The sequence below is a fragment of the Oncorhynchus nerka genome, linkage group LG6, assembly GCF_034236695.1.
Source record: "Oncorhynchus nerka isolate Pitt River linkage group LG6, Oner_Uvic_2.0, whole genome shotgun sequence".
Lineage (NCBI taxonomy): Eukaryota > Metazoa > Chordata > Actinopteri > Salmoniformes > Salmonidae > Oncorhynchus > Oncorhynchus nerka.
In genome coordinates this window covers 1520597-1541873 of record NC_088401.1, presented here as the reverse complement: position 1 = coordinate 1541873, position 21277 = coordinate 1520597, and the positions used below count along the sequence as shown (strand labels likewise).

General features: G+C 40.2%; 1 protein-coding gene across 1 annotated transcript in view; it reads right to left on the bottom strand.

Annotated features, from left to right (window-relative positions):
- Nucleotides 1-21277, bottom strand: part of map3k22 (mitogen-activated protein kinase kinase kinase 22) — a 164845-nt gene that overhangs the window by 1573 nt on the left and 141995 nt on the right. Inside the window, 1 exon segment of the mRNA XM_065019206.1 lies at nucleotides 169-346. Coding sequence (XP_064875278.1) covers nucleotides 169-346 — 178 coding nt within the window.

Genomic DNA, 21277 nt, shown 5'->3' with positions numbered 1-21277 from the left:
TCAGGAGACAAACATGAGAAATAAATCACCTTTAACATTAGTGTATATTCTTAAACAAGGCAAGAAAATCAGGAATTTGTTTCACAATTTGATATCGCAAAATGTTCTTGTAAAAGTGTGAATGGCACTAACAAAAGAGCCATCTGACTGCATTATGAGTCTTTTTACCAGACATCAGCTTTGCGTCCATATCCTTCTCCATTGATGACTTCTGGGCTCATCCAGTAAGGTGTGCCGGTGACGGATTTGATGCCAGTTCCTGACATGCAGATGGTCTGGATGCGTTTACTGGCTCCAAAGTCCCCCAGCTTTATGTTGCCAGTGGAGTCTCTCAGGATGTTGGCACCTAGAGGACAACAGAGAGTATGAAGAAAAATACTACCACTATATAATACAACTATAATACTGCCACTATATAATGTAATACTATTATAATACTACCACTAAATAATGTAATACTACTACTATATAATACTACTACTATATAATACTACTATAATACTACCACTATATAATACAACTATAATACTGCCACTATATATTATAACACTATTATAATACTACCACTAGTCTCTTCACACATGGACCATAATATAATACTACTATAATACTACCACTATATAATGTAATACTACTACTATATAATACTACTACTATATAATACTACTATAATACTACCACTATATAATGTAATACTACTACTATATAATACTACTACTATATAATACTACTATAATACTACCACTATATAATGTAATACTACTACTATATAATACAACTATAATACAACCACTATATAATGTAATACTACTACTATATAATACAACTATAATACAACCACTATATAATGTAATACTACTACTATATAATACTACTACTATATAATACTACTATAATACTACCACTATATATTATACCACTATTATAATACTACCACTATATAATACAACTATAATACTACCCCACTATATATTATACCACTATTATAATACTACCACTATATAATGTAATACTACTACTATATAATACTACTATAATACTACCACTATATAATATATTACTACTATAATACCACCACTAAATATACTACTGCTACTATATAATACTACTATAATACAACCACTATATAATGTAATACTACTACTATATAATAGTACTATAATACTACCACTATATAATATATTACTACTATAATACCACCACTACATAATATACTACTGCTACTATATAATACTACTATAATACTGCCACGATATAATACTACTACTGTAATATTACCACTATATAATACAATACTACTACTATATAATACTACTATAATACTACCACTATATGATATAATACCACTACTATATAATACTACTATAATACTGCCACGATATAATATACCACTATAATACTACCACTATATAATACAATACTACTACTATATAATACTACTATAATATTACCACTATATAATACAATACTACCACTATATGATATAATACCACTACTATACAACACTACTATAATACTACCACCATATAATACTACTACTATATAATACTACTATCACACCATAATATAATACTACTATAATACTACCACTAGTCTCTTCACACATGGACCATAATATAATACTACTATAATACTACCACTAGTCTCTTCACACATGGACCATAATATAATACTACTATAATACTACCACTATATAATATAATACTACTATAATACTACCACTAGTCTCTTCACACATGGACCATAATATAATACTACTATAATACTACCACTATATAATATAATACTACTATAATACTACCACTAGTCTCTTCACACATGGACCATAATATAATACTACTATAATACTACCACTATATAATATAATACTACTATAATACTACCATAATACTCTTCACACATGGACCATATAATATAATACTACTATAATACTACCACTAGTCTCTTCACATGGACCATAATATAATACTACTATAATACTACCACTATATAATATAATACTACTATAATACTACCACTAGTCTCTTCACACATGGACCATAATATAATACTACTATAATACTACCACTAGTCTCTTCACACATGGACCATAATATAATACTACTATAATACTACCACTACCACTATATAATATAATACTACTATAATACTACCACTAGTCTCTTCACACATGGACCATAATATAATACTACTATAATACTACCACTATATAATATAATACTACTATAATACTACCACTAGTCTCTTCACACATGGACCATAATATAATACTACTATAATACTACCACTATATAATATAATACTACTATAATACTACCACTAGTCTCTTCACACATGGACCATAATATAATACTACTATAATACTACCACTATATAATATAATACTACTATAATACTACCACTAGTCTCTTCACACATGGACCATAATATAATACTACTATAATAATACCACTATATAATATAATACTACTATAATACTACCACTAGTCTCTTCACACATGGACCATAATATAATACTACTATAATACTACCACTATATAATATAATACTACTATAATACTACCACTAGTCTCTTCACACATGGACCATAATATAATACTACTATAATACTACCACTATATAATATAATACTACTATAATACTACCACTAGTCTCTTCACACATGGACCATAATATAATACTACTATAATACTACCACTATATAATATAATACTACTATAATACTACCACTATATCTCTTCTACACATGGACCATAATATAATACTACTATAATACTACCACTATATAATATAATACTACTATAATACTACCACTAGTCTCTTCACACATGGACCATAATATAATACTACTATAATACTACCACTAGTCTCTTCACATGGACCATAATATAATACATAATACTACCACTAGTCTCTTCACCACAGTGGACCATAATATAATACTACTATAATAATACCACTATATAATATAATACTACTATAATACTACCACTAGTCTCTTCACACATGGACCATAATATAATACTACTATAATACTACCACTAGTAATTCACACATGGATCATAATATAATACTACTATAATACTACCACTATATAATATAATACTACTATAATACTACCACTAGTCTCTTCACACATGGACCATAATATAATACTACTATAATACTACCACTATATAATATAATACTACTATAATACTACCACTAGTCTCTTCACACATGGACCATAATATAATACTACTATAATACTACCACTATATAATATAATACTACTATAATACTACCACTAGTCTCTTCACACATGGACCATAATATAATACTACTATAATACTACCACTATATAATATAATACTACTATAATACTACCACTATCTTCACACATGGACCATAATATAATACTACTATAATAATACCACTATATAATATAATACTACTATAATACTACCACTAGTCTCTTCACACATGGACCATAATATAATACTACTATAATACTACCACTATATAATATAATACTATATAATACTACCACTAGTCTCTTCACACATGGACCATAATATAATACTACTATAATACTACCACTATATAATATAATACTACTATAATACTACCACTAGTCTCTTCACACATACCATAATATAATACTACTATAATACTACCACTAGTCTCTTCACACATGGACCATAATATAATACTACTATAATACTACCACTATATAATATAATACTACTATAATACTACCACTAGTCTCTTCACACATGGACCATAATATAATACTACTATAATACTACCACTATATAATATAATACTACTATAATACTACCACTAGTCTCTTCACACATGGACCATAATATAATACTACTATAATAATACCACTAGTCTCTTCACACATGGACCATAATATAATACTACTATAATACTACCACTATATAATATAATACTACTATAATACTACCACTAGTCTCTTCACACATGGACCATAATATAATACTACTATAATAATACCACTATATAATATAATACTACTATAATACTACCACTAGTCTCTTCACACATGGACCATAATATAATACTACTATAATACTACCACTATATAATATAATACTACTATAATACTACCACTAGTCTCTTCACACATGGACCATAATATAATACTACTATAATACTACCACTATATAATATAATACTACTATAATACTACCACTAGTCTCTTCACACATGGACCATAATATAATACTACTATAATACTACCACTATATAATATAATACTACTATAATACTACCACTAGTCTCTTCACACATGGACCATAATATAATACTACTATAATAATACCACTATATAATATAATACTACTAATAATACTACCACTAGTCTCTTCACACATGGACCATAATATAATACTACTATAATACTACCACTAGTCTCTTCACACATGGACCATAATATAATACTACTATAATACTACCACTATATAATATAATACTACTATAATACTACCACTAGTCTCTTCACACATGGACCATAATATAATACTACTATAATACTACCACTATATAATATAATACTACTATAATACTACCACTAGTCTCTTCACACATGGACCATAATATAATACTACTATAATAATACCACTAGTCTCTTCACACATGGACCATAATATAATACTATAATACTACCACTATATAATATAATACTACTATAATACTACCACTAGTCACACATGGACCATAATATAATACTACTATAATACTACCACTATATAATATAATACTACTATAATACTACCACTAGTCTCTTCACACATGGACCATAATATAATACTACTATAATACTACCACTATATAATATAATACTACTAATACTACCACTAGTCTCTTCACACATGGACCATAATATAATACTACTATAATACTACCACTATATAATATAATACTACTATAATACTACCACTAGTCTCTTCACACATGGACCATAATATAATACTACTATAATACTACCACTATATAATATAATACTACTATAATACTACCACTAGTCTCTTCACACATGGACCATAATATAATACTACTATAATAATACCACTATATAATATAATACTACCACTAGTCTCTTCACACATGGACCATAATATAATACTACTATAATACTACCACTAGTCTCTTCACACATGGACCATAATATAATACTACTATAATACTACCACTATATAATATAATACTACTATAATACTACCACTAGTCTCTTCACACATGGACCATAATATAATACTACTATAATACTACCACTATATAATATAATACTACTATAATACTACCACTAGTCTCTTCACACATGGACCATAATATAATACTACTATAATAATACCACTAGTCTCTTCACACATGGACCATAATATAATACTACTATAATACTACCACTATATAATATAATACTACTATAATACTACCACTAGTCTCTTCACACATGGACCATAATATAATACTACTATAATACTACCACTATATAATATAATACTACTATAATACTACCACTAGTCTCTTCACACATGGACCATAATATAATACTACTATAATACTACCACTATATAATATAATACTACTATAATACTACCACTAGTCTCTTCACACATGGACCATAATATAATACTACTATAATACTACCACTATATAATATAATACTACTATAATACTACCACTAGTCTCTTCACACATGGACCATAATATAATACTACTATAATACTACCACTATATAATATAATACTACTATAATACTACCACTAGTCTCTTCACACATGGACCATAATATAATACTACTATAATAATACCACTATATAATATAATACTACTATAATACTACCACTAGTCTCTTCACACATGGACCATAATATAATACTACTATAATACTACCACTAGTCTCTTCACACATGGACCATAATATAATACTACTATAATACTACCACTATATAATATAATACTACTATAATACTACCACTAGTCTCTTCACACATGGACCATAATATAATACTACTATAATACTACCACTATATAATATAATACTACTATAATACTACCACTAGTCTCTTCACACATGGACCATAATATAATACTACTATAATAATACCACTAGTCTCTTCACACATGGACCATAATATAATACTACTATAATACTACCACTATATAATATAATACTACTATAATACTACCACTAGTCTCTTCACACATGGACCATAATATAATACTACTATAATACTACCACTATATAATATAATACTACTATAATACTACCACTAGTCTCTTCACACATGGACCATAATATAATACTACTATAATACTACCACTATATAATATAATACTACTATAATACTACCACTAGTCTCTTCACACATGGACCATAATATAATACTACTATAATACTACCACTATATAATATAATACTACTATAATACTACCACTAGTCTCTTCACACATGGACCATAATATAATACTACTATAATACTACCACTATATAATATAATACTACTATAATACTACCACTAGTCTCTTCACACATGGACCATAATATAATACTACTATAATACTACCACTAGTCTCTTCACACATGGACCATAATATAATACTACTATAATACTACCACTATATAATATAATACTACTATAATACTACCACTAGTCTCTTCACACATGGACCATAATATAATACTACTATAATACTACCACTATATAATATAATACTACTATAATACTACCACTAGTCTCTTCACACATGGACCATAATATAATACTACTATAATACTACCACTAGTCTCTTCACACATGGACCATAATATAATACTACTATAATACTACCACTATATAATATAATACTACTATAATACTACCACTAGTCTCTTCACACATGGACCATAATATAATACTACTATAATACTACCACTATATAATATAATACTACTATAATACTACCACTAGTCTCTTCACACATGGACCATAATATAATACTACTATAATACTACCACTATATAATATAATACTACTATAATACTACCACTAGTCTCTTCACACATGGACCATAATATTTCCACTCAAACTTTTTCACACAAATTAGAGAAAGTAGCTACAAAAAAGTGATCTGCCATTGACACTGGCAGACAGACACACTGGCAGACAGACACACTGGCAGACAGACACACTGGCAGACAGACACACTGGCAGACAGACACACTGGCAGACAGACACACTGGCAGACAGACACACTGGCACAGACACACTGGCAGACAGACACACTGGCAGACAGACACACTGGCAGACAGACACACTGGCAGACAGACACACTGGCACAGACACACTGGCACAGACACACTGGCACAGACACACTGGCACAGACACACTGGCAGACAGACACACTGGCAGACAGACACACTGGCACAGACACACTGGCACAGACACACTGGCACAGACAGACACACTGGCACAGACACACTGGCACAGACACACTGGCAGACAGACACACTGGCAGACAGACACACTGGCAGACAGACACACTGGCACAGACACACTGGCACAGACACACTGGCACAGACACACTGGCAGACAGACACACTGGCACAGACACACTGGCACAGACACACTGGCACAGACACACTGGCACAGACACACTGGCACAGACACACTGGCAGACAGACACACTGGCACAGACACACTGGCACAGACACACTGGCACAGACACACTGGCACAGACAGACACAGACAGACACATAGACAGACACATAGACACATAGACAGACAGACACATAGACAGGCACATAGACAGACACACACACAGACAGACACACAGACACATAGACAGGCACATAGACAGACACATAGACAGACACATAGACAGACACACACATAGACAGGCACATAGACAGACAGGCACACAGACAGACAGACACATAGACAGACAGACACATAGACAGACAGACACATAGACAGACAGACACACAGACAAACACACAAACAGACACACAGACACACACAGACAAAGGGACCTATCACGGGCTTAGAGGTCCTTCCCGAGGCCTCTCTTTTGCTCATCTCTCAAAACAAATCAAACTTTGTCACATGCGCCGAATGCAATAGATGTAGACCTTACCGTGAAATGCTTACTTACAACCAACAATGCAGTTCAAGAAAGATAAAATATTTACCAAATAAACTAAAGAAAAAAATAAAGAGTAACCCAATAAAATAACAATACATAGGCTATATACAGGGTATTACGGTACAGAGTCAATGTGGAGACTATATACAGGGTATTACGGTACAGAGTCAATGTGGAGGCTATATACAGGGTATTACGGTACAGAGTCAATGTGGAGACTATATACAGGGTATTACGGTACAGAGTCAATGTGGAGGCTATATACAGGGTATTACGGTACAGAGTCAATGTGGAGACTATATACAGGGTATTACGGTACAGAGTCAATGTGGAGGCTATATACAGGGTATTACGGTACAGAGTCAATGTGGAGGCTATATACAGGGTATTACGGTACAGAGTCAATGTGGAGGCTATATACAGGGTGTTACAGTACAGAGTCAATGTGGAGGCTATATACAGGGTATCACGGTACAGAGTCAATGTGGAGGCTATATACAGGGTATTACGGTACAGAGTCAATGTGGAGGCTATATACAGGGTATTACGGTACAGAGTCAATGTGGAGGCTATATACAGGGTATTACGGTACAGAGTCAATGTGGAGGCTATATACAGGGGTACCGGTACAGAGTCAATGTGGAGGCTATATACAGGGTATTACGGTACAGAGTCAATGTGGAGGCTATATACAGGGGGTACCGGTACAGAGTCAATGTGGAGGCTATATACAGGGGTTACCGGTACAGAGTCAATGTGGAGGCTATATACAGGGTATTACGGTACAGAGTCAATGTGGAGACTATATACAGGGGGTACCGGTACAGAGTCAATGTGGAGGCTATATACAGGGTGTTACGGTACAGAGTCAATGTGGAGGCTATATACAGGGGTACCAGTACTGAGTCAATGTGGAGGCTATATACAGGGGGTACCGGTACAGAGTCAATGGGGAGGCTATATACAGGGGGTACCAGTACTGAGTCAATGTGGAGGCTATATACAGGGGGGTACCGGTACAGAGTCAATGTGGAGGCTATATACAGGGTATAACGGTACAGAGTCAATGTGGAGGCTATATACAGGGTATAACGGTACAGAGTCAATGTGGAGGCTATATACAGGGTATAACGGTACAGAGTCAATGTGGAGGCTATATACAGGGTATAACGGTACAGAGTCAATGTGGAGGCTATATACAGGGTGTTACGGTACAGAGTCAATGTGGAGGCTATATACAGGGGGTACCAGTACTGAGTCAATGTGGAGGCTATATACAGGGGGTACCGGTACAGAGTCAATGTGGAGGCTATATACAGGGGGTACCAGTACTGAGTCAATGTGGAGGCTATATACAGGGGGTACCGGTACAGAGTCAATGTGGAGGCTATATACAGGGGGTACCGGTACAGAGTCAATGTGGAGGCTATATACAGGGGGTACCGGTACAGAGTCAATGTGGAGGCTATATACAGGGTATAACGGTACAGAGTCAATGTGGAGGCTATATACAGGGGGTACCGGTACAGAGTCAATGTGGAGGCTATATACAGGGTATTACGGTACAGAGTCAATGTGGAGGCTATATACAGGGTATTACGGTACAGAGTCAATGTGGAGGCTATATACAGGGTATTACGGTACAGAGTCAATGTGGAGGCTATATACAGGGTATTACGGTACAGAGTCAATGTGGAGGCTATATACAGGGTGTTACGGTACAGAGTCAATGAGGAGGCTATATACAGGGTATTACGGTACTGAGTCAATGTGGAGGCTATATACAGGGGGTACCGGTACAGAGTCAATGTGGAGGCTATATACAGGGGGTACCAGTACTGAGTCAATGTGGAGGCTATATACAGGGGGTACCGGTACAGAGTCAATGTGGAGGCTATATACAGGGGGTACCGGTACAGAGTCAATGTGGAGGCTATATACAGGGGGTACCGGTACAGAGTCAATGTGGAGGCTATATACAGGGTATAACGGTACAGAGTCAATGTGGAGGCTATATACAGGGGGTACCGGTACAGAGTCAATGTGGAGGCTATATACAGGGTATTACGGTACAGAGTCAATGTGAGGCTATATACAGGGTATTACGGTACAGAGTCAATGTGGAGGCTATATACAGGGTATTACGGTACAGAGTCAATGTGGAGGCTATATACAGGGTATTACGGTACAGAGTCAATGTGGAGGCTATATACAGGGTATTACGGTACAGAGTCAATGTGGAGGCTATATACAGGGTGTTACAGTACAGAGTCAATGTGGAGGCTATATACAGGGTATCACGGTACAGAGTCAATGTGGAGGCTATATACAGGGTATTACGGTACAGAGTCCATGTGGAGGTTATATACAGGGTATTACGGTACAGAGTCAATGTGGAGGCTATATACAGGGTATTACGGTACAGAGTCAATGTGGAGGCTATATACAGGGTATTACGGTACAGAGTCAATGTGGAGGCTATATACAGGGTATTACGGTACAGAGTCAATGTGGAGGCTATATACAGGGGGTACCGGTACAGAGTCAATGTGGAGGCTATATACAGGGTATTACGGTACAGAGTCAATGTGGAGGCTATATACAGGGGGTACCGGTACAGAGTCAATGTGGAGGCTATATACAGGGGTTACCGGTACAGAGTCAATGTGGAGGCTATATACAGGGTATTACGGTACAGAGTCAATGTGGAGACTATATACAGGGGGTACCGGTACAGAGTCAATGTGGAGGCTATATACAGGGTGTTACGGTACAGAGTCAATGTGGAGGCTATATACAGGGGGTACCAGTACTGAGTCAATGTGGAGGCTATATACAGGGGGGTACCGGTACAGAGTCAATGGGGAGGCTATATACAGGGGGTACCAGTACTGAGTCAATGTGGAGGCTATATACAGGGGGGTACCGGTACAGAGTCAATGTGGAGGCTATATACAGGGTATAACGGTACAGAGTCAATGTGGAGGCTATATACAGGGTATAACGGTACAGAGTCAATGTGGAGGCTATATACAGGGTATAACGGTACAGAGTCAATGTGGAGGCTATATACAGGGTGTTACGGTACAGAGTCAATGTGGAGGCTATATACAGGGGGTACCAGTACTGAGTCAATGTGGAGGCTATATACAGGGGGTACCGGTACAGAGTCAATGTGGAGGCTATATACAGGGGGTACCAGTACTGAGTCAATGTGGAGGCTATATACAGGGGGTACCGGTACAGAGTCAATGTGGAGGCTATATACAGGGGGTACCGGTACAGAGTCAATGTGGAGGCTATATACAGGGGGTACCGGTACAGAGTCAATGTGGAGGCTATATACAGGGTATAACGGTACAGAGTCAATGTGGAGGCTATATACAGGGGGTACCAGTACAGAGTCAATGTGGAGGCTATATACATGGTATAACGGTACAGAGTCAATGTGGAGGCTATATACAGGATGTTACGGTACAGAGTCAATGTGGAGGCTATATACAGGGTGTTACGGTACAGAGTCAATGTGGAGGCTATATACAGGGTGTTACGGTACAGAGTCAATGTGGAGGCTATATACAGGGTGTTACGGTACAGAGTCAATGTGGAGGCTATATACAGGGGGTACCAGTACTGAGTCAATGTGGAGGCTATATACAGGGGGTACCAGTACTGAGTCAATGTGGAGGCTATATACAGGGGGTACCAGTACAGAGTCAATGTGGAGGCTATATACAGGGGGTACTAGTACAGAGTCAATGTGGAGGCTATATACAGGGGGTACCAGTACAGAGTCAATGTGGAGGCTATATACAGGGTGTTACGGTACAGAGTCAATGTGGAGGCTATATACAGGGTGTTACGGTACAGAGTCAATGTGGAGGCTATATACAGGGTATTACGGTACAGAGTCAATGTGGAGGCTATATACAGGGTGTTACGGTACAGAGTCAATGTGGAGGCTATATACAGGGTGTTACGGTACAGAGTCAATGTGGGGGCTATATACAGGGGGTACCGGTACAGAGTCAATGTGGAGGCTATATACAGGGGGTACCGGTACAGAGTAAATGTGGAGGCTATATACAGGGGGTACCGGTACAGAGTCAATGTGGAGGCTATATACAGGGGGTACCGGTACAGAGTCAATGTGGAGGCTATATACAGGGTATAACGGTACAGAGTCAATGTGGAGGCTATATACAGGGGGTACCAGTACAGAGTCAATGTGGAGGCTATATACATGGTATAACGGTACAGAGTCAATGTGGAGGCTATATACAGGATGTTACGGTACAGAGTCAATGTGGAGGCTATATACAGGGTGTTACGGTACAGAGTCAATGTGGAGGCTATATACAGGGTGTTACGGTACAGAGTCAATGTGGAGGCTATATACAGGGTGTTACGGTACAGAGTCAATGTGGAGGCTATATACAGGGGTACCAGTACTGAGTCAATGTGGAGGCTATATACAGGGGTACCAGTACTGAGTCAATGTGGAGGCTATATACAGGGGGTACCAGTACAGAGTCAATGTGGAGGCTATATACAGGGGGTACTAGTACAGAGTCAATGTGGAGGCTATATACAGGGGGTACCAGTACAGAGTCAATGTGGAGGCTATATACAGGGTGTTACGGTACAGAGTAAATGTGGAGGCTATATACAGGGTATTACGGTACAGAGTCAATGTGGAGACTATATACAGGGTATTACGGTACAGAGTCAATGTGGAGGCTATATACAGGGTATTACGGCACAGAGTCAATGTGGAGACTATATACAGGGTATTACGGTACAGAGTCAATGTGGAGGCTATATACAGGGTATTACGGTACAGAGTCAATGTGGAGACTATATACAGGGTATTACGGTACAGAGTCAATGTGGAGGCTATATACAGGGTATTACGGTACAGAGTCAATGTGGAGGCTATATACAGGGTATTACGGTACAGAGTCAATGTGGAGGCTATATACAGGGTGTTACAGTACAGAGTCAATGTGGAGGCTATATACAGGGTATCACGGTACAGAGTCAATGTGGAGGCTATATACAGGGTATTACGGTACAGAGTCCATGTGGAGGTTATATACAGGGTATTACGGTACAGAGTCAATGTGGAGGCTATATACAGGGTATTACGGTACAGAGTCAATGTGGAGGCTATATACAGGGTATTACGGTACAGAGTCAATGTGGAGGCTATATACAGGGTATTACGGTACAGAGTCAATGTGGAGGCTATATACAGGGGGTACCGGTACAGAGTCAATGTGGAGGCTATATACAGGGTATTACGGTACAGAGTCAATGTGGAGGCTATATACAGGGGGTACCGGTACAGAGTCAATGTGGAGGCTATATACAGGGGTTACCGGTACAGAGTCAATGTGGAGGCTATATACAGGGTATTACGGTACAGAGTCAATGTGGAGACTATATACAGGGGGTACCGGTACAGAGTCAATGTGGAGGCTATATACAGGGTGTTACGGTACAGAGTCAATGTGGAGGCTATATACAGGGGGTACCAGTACAGAGTCAATGTGGAGGCTATATACATGGTATAACGGTACAGAGTCAATGTGGAGGCTATATACAGGATGTTACGGTACAGAGTCAATGTGGAGGCTATATACAGGGTGTTACGGTACAGAGTCAATGTGGAGGCTATATACAGGGTGTTACGGTACAGAGTCAATGTGGAGGCTATATACAGGGTGTTACGGTACAGAGTCAATGTGGAGGCTATATACAGGGGGTACCAGTACTGAGTCAATGTGGAGGCTATATACAGGGGGTACCAGTACTGAGTCAATGTGGAGGCTATATACAGGGGGTACCAGTACAGAGTCAATGTGGAGGCTATATACAGGGGGTACTAGTACAGAGTCAATGTGGAGGCTATATACAGGGGGTACCAGTACAGAGTCAATGTGGAGGCTATATACAGGGTGTTACGGTACAGAGTAAATGTGGAGGCTATATACAGGGTATTACGGTACAGAGTCAATGTGGAGACTATATACAGGGTATTACGGTACAGAGTCAATGTGGAGGCTATATACAGGGTATTACGGTACAGAGTCAATGTGGAGACTATATACAGGGTATTACGGTACAGAGTCAATGTGGAGGCTATATACAGGGTATTACGGTACAGAGTCAATGTGGAGACTATATACAGGGTATTACGGTACAGAGTCAATGTGGAGGCTATATACAGGGTATTACGGTACAGAGTCAATGTGGAGGCTATATACAGGGTATTACGGTACAGAGTCAATGTGGAGGCTATATACAGGGTGTTACAGTACAGAGTCAATGTGGAGGCTATATACAGGGTATCACGGTACAGAGTCAATGTGGAGGCTATATACAGGGTATTACGGTACAGAGTCCATGTGGAGGTTATATACAGGGTATTACGGTACAGAGTCAATGTGGAGGCTATATACAGGGTATTACGGTACAGAGTCAATGTGGAGGCTATATACAGGGTATTACGGTACAGAGTCAATGTGGAGGCTATATACAGGGTATTACGGTACAGAGTCAATGTGGAGGCTATATACAGGGGGTACCGGTACAGAGTCAATGTGGAGGCTATATACAGGGTATTACGGTACAGAGTCAATGTGGAGGCTATATACAGGGGGTACCGGTACAGAGTCAATGTGGAGGCTATATACAGGGGTTACCGGTACAGAGTCAATGTGGAGGCTATATACAGGGTATTACGGTACAGAGTCAATGTGGAGACTATATACAGGGGGTACCGGTACAGAGTCAATGTGGAGGCTATATACAGGGTGTTACGGTACAGAGTCAATGTGGAGGCTATATACAGGGGGTACCAGTACTGAGTCAATGTGGAGGCTATATACAGGGGGGTACCGGTACAGAGTCAATGGGGAGGCTATATACAGGGGTACCAGTACTGAGTCAATGTGGAGGCTATATACAGGGGGTACCGGTACAGAGTCAATGTGGAGGCTATATACAGGGTATAACGGTACAGAGTCAATGTGGAGGCTATATACAGGGTATAACGGTACAGAGTCAATGTGGAGGCTATATACAGGGTATAACGGTACAGAGTCAATGTGGAGGCTATATACAGGGTGTTACGGTACAGAGTCAATGTGGAGGCTATATACAGGGGTACCAGTACTGAGTCAATGTGGAGGCTATATACAGGGGGTACCGGTACAGAGTCAATGTGGAGGCTATATACAGGGGTACCAGTACTGAGTCAATGTGGAGGCTATATACAGGGGTACCGGTACAGAGTCAATGTGGAGGCTATATACAGGGGTACCGGTACAGAGTCAATGTGGAGGCTATATACAGGGGGTACCGGTACAGAGTCAATGTGGAGGCTATATACAGGGTATAACGGTACAGAGTCAATGTGGAGGCTATATACAGGGGTACCGGTACAGAGTCAATGTGGAGGCTATATACAGGGTATTACGGTACAGAGTCAATGTGGAGGCTATATACAGGGTATTACGGTACAGAGTCAATGTGGAGGCTATATACAGGGTATTACGGTACAGAGTCAATGTGGAGGCTATATACAGGGTATTACGGTACAGAGTCAATGTGGAGGCTATATACAGGGTATTACGGTACAGAGTCAATGTGGAGGCTATATACAGGGTGTTACGGTACAGAGTCAATGTGGAGGCTATATACAGGGTGTTACGGTACAGAGTCAATGTGGAGGCTATATACAGGGGTACCAGTACTGAGTCAATGTGGAGGCTATATACAGGGGTACCAGTACTGAGTCAATGTGGAGGCTATATACAGGGGGTACCAGTACAGAGTCAATGTGGAGGCTATATACAGGGGGTACTAGTACAGAGTCAATGTGGAGGCTATATACAGGGGGTACCAGTACAGAGTCAATGTGGAGGCTATATACAGGGTGTTACGGTACAGAGTAAATGTGGAGGCTATATACAGGGTATTACGGTACAGAGTCAATGTGGAGACTATATACAGGGTATTACGGTACAGAGTCAATGTGGAGGCTATATACAGGGTATTACGGTACAGAGTCAATGTGGAGACTATATACAGGGTATTACGGTACAGAGTCAATGTGGAGGCTATATACAGGGTATTACGGTACAGAGTCAATGTGGAGACTATATACAGGGTATTACGGTACAGAGTCAATGTGGAGGCTATATACAGGGTATTACGGTACAGAGTCAATGTGGAGGCTATATACAGGGTATTACGGTACAGAGTCAATGTGGAGGCTATATACAGGGTGTTACAGTACAGAGTCAATGTGGAGGCTATATACAGGGTATCACGGTACAGAGTCAATGTGGAGGCTATATACAGGGTATTACGGTACAGAGTCCATGTGGAGGTTATATACAGGGTATTACGGTACAGAGTCAATGTGGAGGCTATATACAGGGTATTACGGTACAGAGTCAATGTGGAGGCTATATACAGGGTATTACGGTACAGAGTCAATGTGGAGGCTATATACAGGGTATTACGGTACAGAGTCAATGTGGAGGCTATATACAGGGGTACCGGTACAGAGTCAATGTGGAGGCTATATACAGGGTATTACGGTACAGAGTCAATGTGGAGGCTATATACAGGGGTACCGGTACAGAGTCAATGTGGAGGCTATATACAGGGGTTACCGGTACAGAGTCAATGTGGAGGCTATATACAGGGTATTACGGTACAGAGTCAATGTGGAGACTATATACAGGGGGTACCGGTACAGAGTCAATGTGGAGGCTATATACAGGGTGTTACGGTACAGAGTCAATGTGGAGGCTATATACAGGGGTACCAGTACTGAGTCAATGTGGAGGCTATATACAGGGGGTACCGGTACAGAGTCAATGGGGAGGCTATATACAGGGGGTACCAGTACTGAGTCAATGTGGAGGCTATATACAGGGGTACCGGTACAGAGTCAATGTGGAGGCTATATACAGGGTATAACGGTACAGAGTCAATGTGGAGGCTATATACAGGGTATAACGGTACAGAGTCAATGTGGAGGCTATATACAGGGTATAACGGTACAGAGTCAATGTGGAGGCTATATACAGGGTGTTACGGTACAGAGTCAATGTGGAGGCTATATACAGGGGTACCAGTACTGAGTCAATGTGGAGGCTATATACAGGGGTACCGGTACAGAGTCAATGTGGAGGCTATATACAGGGGTACCAGTACTGAGTCAATGTGGAGGCTATATACAGGGGTACCGGTACAGAGTCAATGTGGAGGCTATATACAGGGGTACCGGTACAGAGTCAATGTGGAGGCTATATACAGGGGTACCGGTACAGAGTCAATGTGGAGGCTATATACAGGGTATAACGGTACAGAGCCAATGTGGAGGCTATATACAGGGGGTACCGGTACAGAGTCAATGTGGAGGCTATATACAGGGTATTACGGTACAGAGTCAATGTGGAGGCTATATACAGGGTATTACGGTACAGAGTCAATGTGGAGGCTATATACAGGGTATTACGGTACAGAGTCAATGTGGAGGCTATATACAGGGTATTACGGTACAGAGTCAATGTGGAGGCTATATACAGGGTATTACGGTACAGAGTCAATGTGGAGGCTATATACAGGGTGTTACAGTACAGAGTCAATGTGGAGGCTATATACAGGGTATCACGGTACAGAGTCAATGTGGAGGCTATATACAGGGTATTACGGTACAGAGTCCATGTGGAGGTTATATACAGGGTATTACGGTACAGAGTCAATGTGGAGGCTATATACAGGGTATTACGGTACAGAGTCAATGTGGAGGCTATATACAGGGTATTACGGTACAGAGTCAATGTGGAGGCTATATACAGGGTATTACGGTACAGAGTCAATGTGGAGGCTATATACAGGGGTACCGGTACAGAGTCAATGTGGAGGCTATATACAGGGTATTACGGTACAGAGTCAATGTGGAGGCTATATACAGGGGTACCGGTACAGAGTCAATGTGGAGGCTATATACAGGGGTTACCGGTACAGAGTCAATGTGGAGGCTATATACAGGGTATTACGGTACAGAGTCAATGTGGAGACTATATACAGGGGGTACCGGTACAGAGTCAATGTGGAGGCTATATACAGGGTGTTACGGTACAGAGTCAATGTGGAGGCTATATACAGGGGGTACCAGTACTGAGTCAATGTGGAGGCTATATACAGGGGGGTACCGGTACAGAGTCAATGGGGAGGCTATATACAGGGGTACCAGTACTGAGTCAATGTGGAGGCTATATACAGGGGGTACCGGTACAGAGTCAATGTGGAGGCTATATACAGGGTATAACGGTACAGAGTCAATGTGGAGGCTATATACAGGGTATAACGGTACAGAGTCAATGTGGAGGCTATATACAGGGTATAACGGTACAGAGTCAATGTGGAGGCTATATACAGGGTGTTACGGTACAGAGTCAATGTGGAGGCTATATACAGGGGTACCAGTACTGAGTCAATGTGGAGGCTATATACAGGGGGTACCGGTACAGAGTCAATGTGGAGGCTATATACAGGGGTACCAGTACTGAGTCAATGTGGAGGCTATATACAGGGGGTACCGGTACAGAGTCAATGTGGAGGCTATATACAGGGGGTACCGGTACAGAGTCAATGTGGAGGCTATATACAGGGGTACCGGTACAGAGTCAATGTGGAGGCTATATACAGGGTATAACGGTACAGAGTCAATGTGGAGGCTATATACAGGGGTACCAGTACAGAGTCAATGTGGAGGCTATATACATGGTATAACGGTACAGAGTCAATGTGGAGGCTATATACAGGATGTTACGGTACAGAGTCAATGTGGAGGCTATATACAGGGTGTTACGGTACAGAGTCAATGTGGAGGCTATATACAGGGTGTTAAGGTACAGAGTCAATGTGGAGGCTATATACAGGGTGTTACGGTACAGAGTCAATGTGGAGGCTATATACAGGGGTACCAGTACTGAGTCAATGTGGAGGCTATATACAGGGGTACCAGTACTGAGTCAATGTGGAGGCTATATACAGGGGGTACCAGTACAGAGTCAATGTGGAGGCTATATACAGGGGGTACTAGTACAGAGTCAATGTGGAGGCTATATACAGGGGGTACCAGTACAGAGTCAATGTGGAGGCTATATACAGGGTGTTACGGTACAGAGTCAATGTGGAGGCTATATACAGGGTGTTACGGTACAGAGTCAATGTGGAGGCTATATACAGGGTATTACGGTACAGAGTCAATGTGGAGGCTATATACAGGGTGTTACGGTACAGAGTCAATGTGGAGGCTATATACAGGGTGTTACGGTACAGAGTCAATGTGGGGGCTATATACAGGGGGTACCGGTACAGAGTCAATGTGGAGGCTATATACAGGGGGTACCGGTACAGAGTCAATGTGGAGGCTATATACAGGGTGTTACGGTACAGAGTCAATGTGGAGGCTATATACAGGGTGTTACGGTACAGAGTCAATGTGGAGGCTATATACAGGGGGTACCAGTACAGAGTCAATGTGGAGGCTATATACAGGGTGTTACGGTACAGAGTCAATGTGGAGGCTATATACAGGGTGTTACGGTACAGAGTCAATGTGGAGGTTATATACAGGGGGTACCGGTACAGAGTCAATGTGGAGGTTATATACAGGGGGTACCGGTACTGAGTCAATGTGGAGGCTATATACAGGGTATTACGGTACAGAGTCAATGTGGAGGCTATATACAGGGTATTACGGTACAGAGTCAATGTGGAGGCTATATACAGGGTGTTACGGTACAGAGTCAATATGGAGGCTATATACAGGGTATTACGGTACAGAGTCAATGTGGAGGCTATATACAGGGTATTATGGTACAGAGTCAATGTGGAGGCTATATACAGAGTGTTACGGTACAGAGTCAATGTGGAGGCTATATACAGGGGGAACCAGTACAGAGTCAATGTGGAGGCTATATACAGGGGGGTACCGGTACAGAGTCAATGTGGAGGCTAGATACAGGGGGTACCAGTACTGAGTCAATGTGGAGGCTATATACAGGGTGTACCGGTACAGAGTCAATGTGGAGGCTATATACAGGGGGTACCAGTACAGAGTCAATGTGGAGGCTATATACAGGGGGGTACCGGTACAGAGTCAATATGGAGGCTATATACAGGGGGTACCAGTACAGAGTCAATGTGGAGGCTATATACAGGGGGTACCGGTACAGAGTCAATGTGGAGGCTATATACAGGGTATTATGGTACAGAGTCAATGTGGAGGCTATATACAGGGGGTACCAGTACTGAGTCAATGTGGAGGCTATATACAGGGGGTACCAGTACTGAGTCAATGTGGAGGCTATATACAGGGGGTACCGGTACAGAGTCAATGTGGATGCTATATACAGGGGTACCAGTACTGAGTCAATGTGGAGGCTATATACAGGGGTTACCAGTACTGATTCAATGTGGAGGCTATATACAGGGGGTACCGGTACAGAGTCAATGTGGAGGCTATATACAGGGTATTACGGTACTGAGTCAATGTGGAGGCTATATACAGGGGGTACCGGTACAGAGTCAATGTGGAGGCTATATACAGGGGGTACCTGTACTGAGTCAATGTGGAGGCTATATACAGGGGTTACCTGTACCGATTCAATGTGGAAGCTATATACAGGGGGTACCGGTACAGAGTCAATGTGGAGGCTATATACAGGGGGTACCAGTACAGAGTCAATGTGGAGGCTATATACAGGGGGTACCAGTACTGAGTCAATGTGGAGGCTATATACAGGGGGTACCAGTACAGAGTCAATGTGGAGGCTATATACAGGGGGTACCGGTACAGAGTCAATGTGGAGGCTATATACAGGGGGTACCGGTACAGAGTCAATGTGGAGGCTATATACAGGGTATTACGGTACAGAGTCAATGTGGAGGCTATATACAGGGTGTTACGGTACAGAGTCAATATGGAGGCTATATACAGGGTATTACGGTACAGAGTCAATGTGGAGGCTATATACAGGGTATTATGGTACAGAGTCAATGTGGAGGCTATATACAGGGTGTTACGGTACAGAGTCAATGTGGAGGC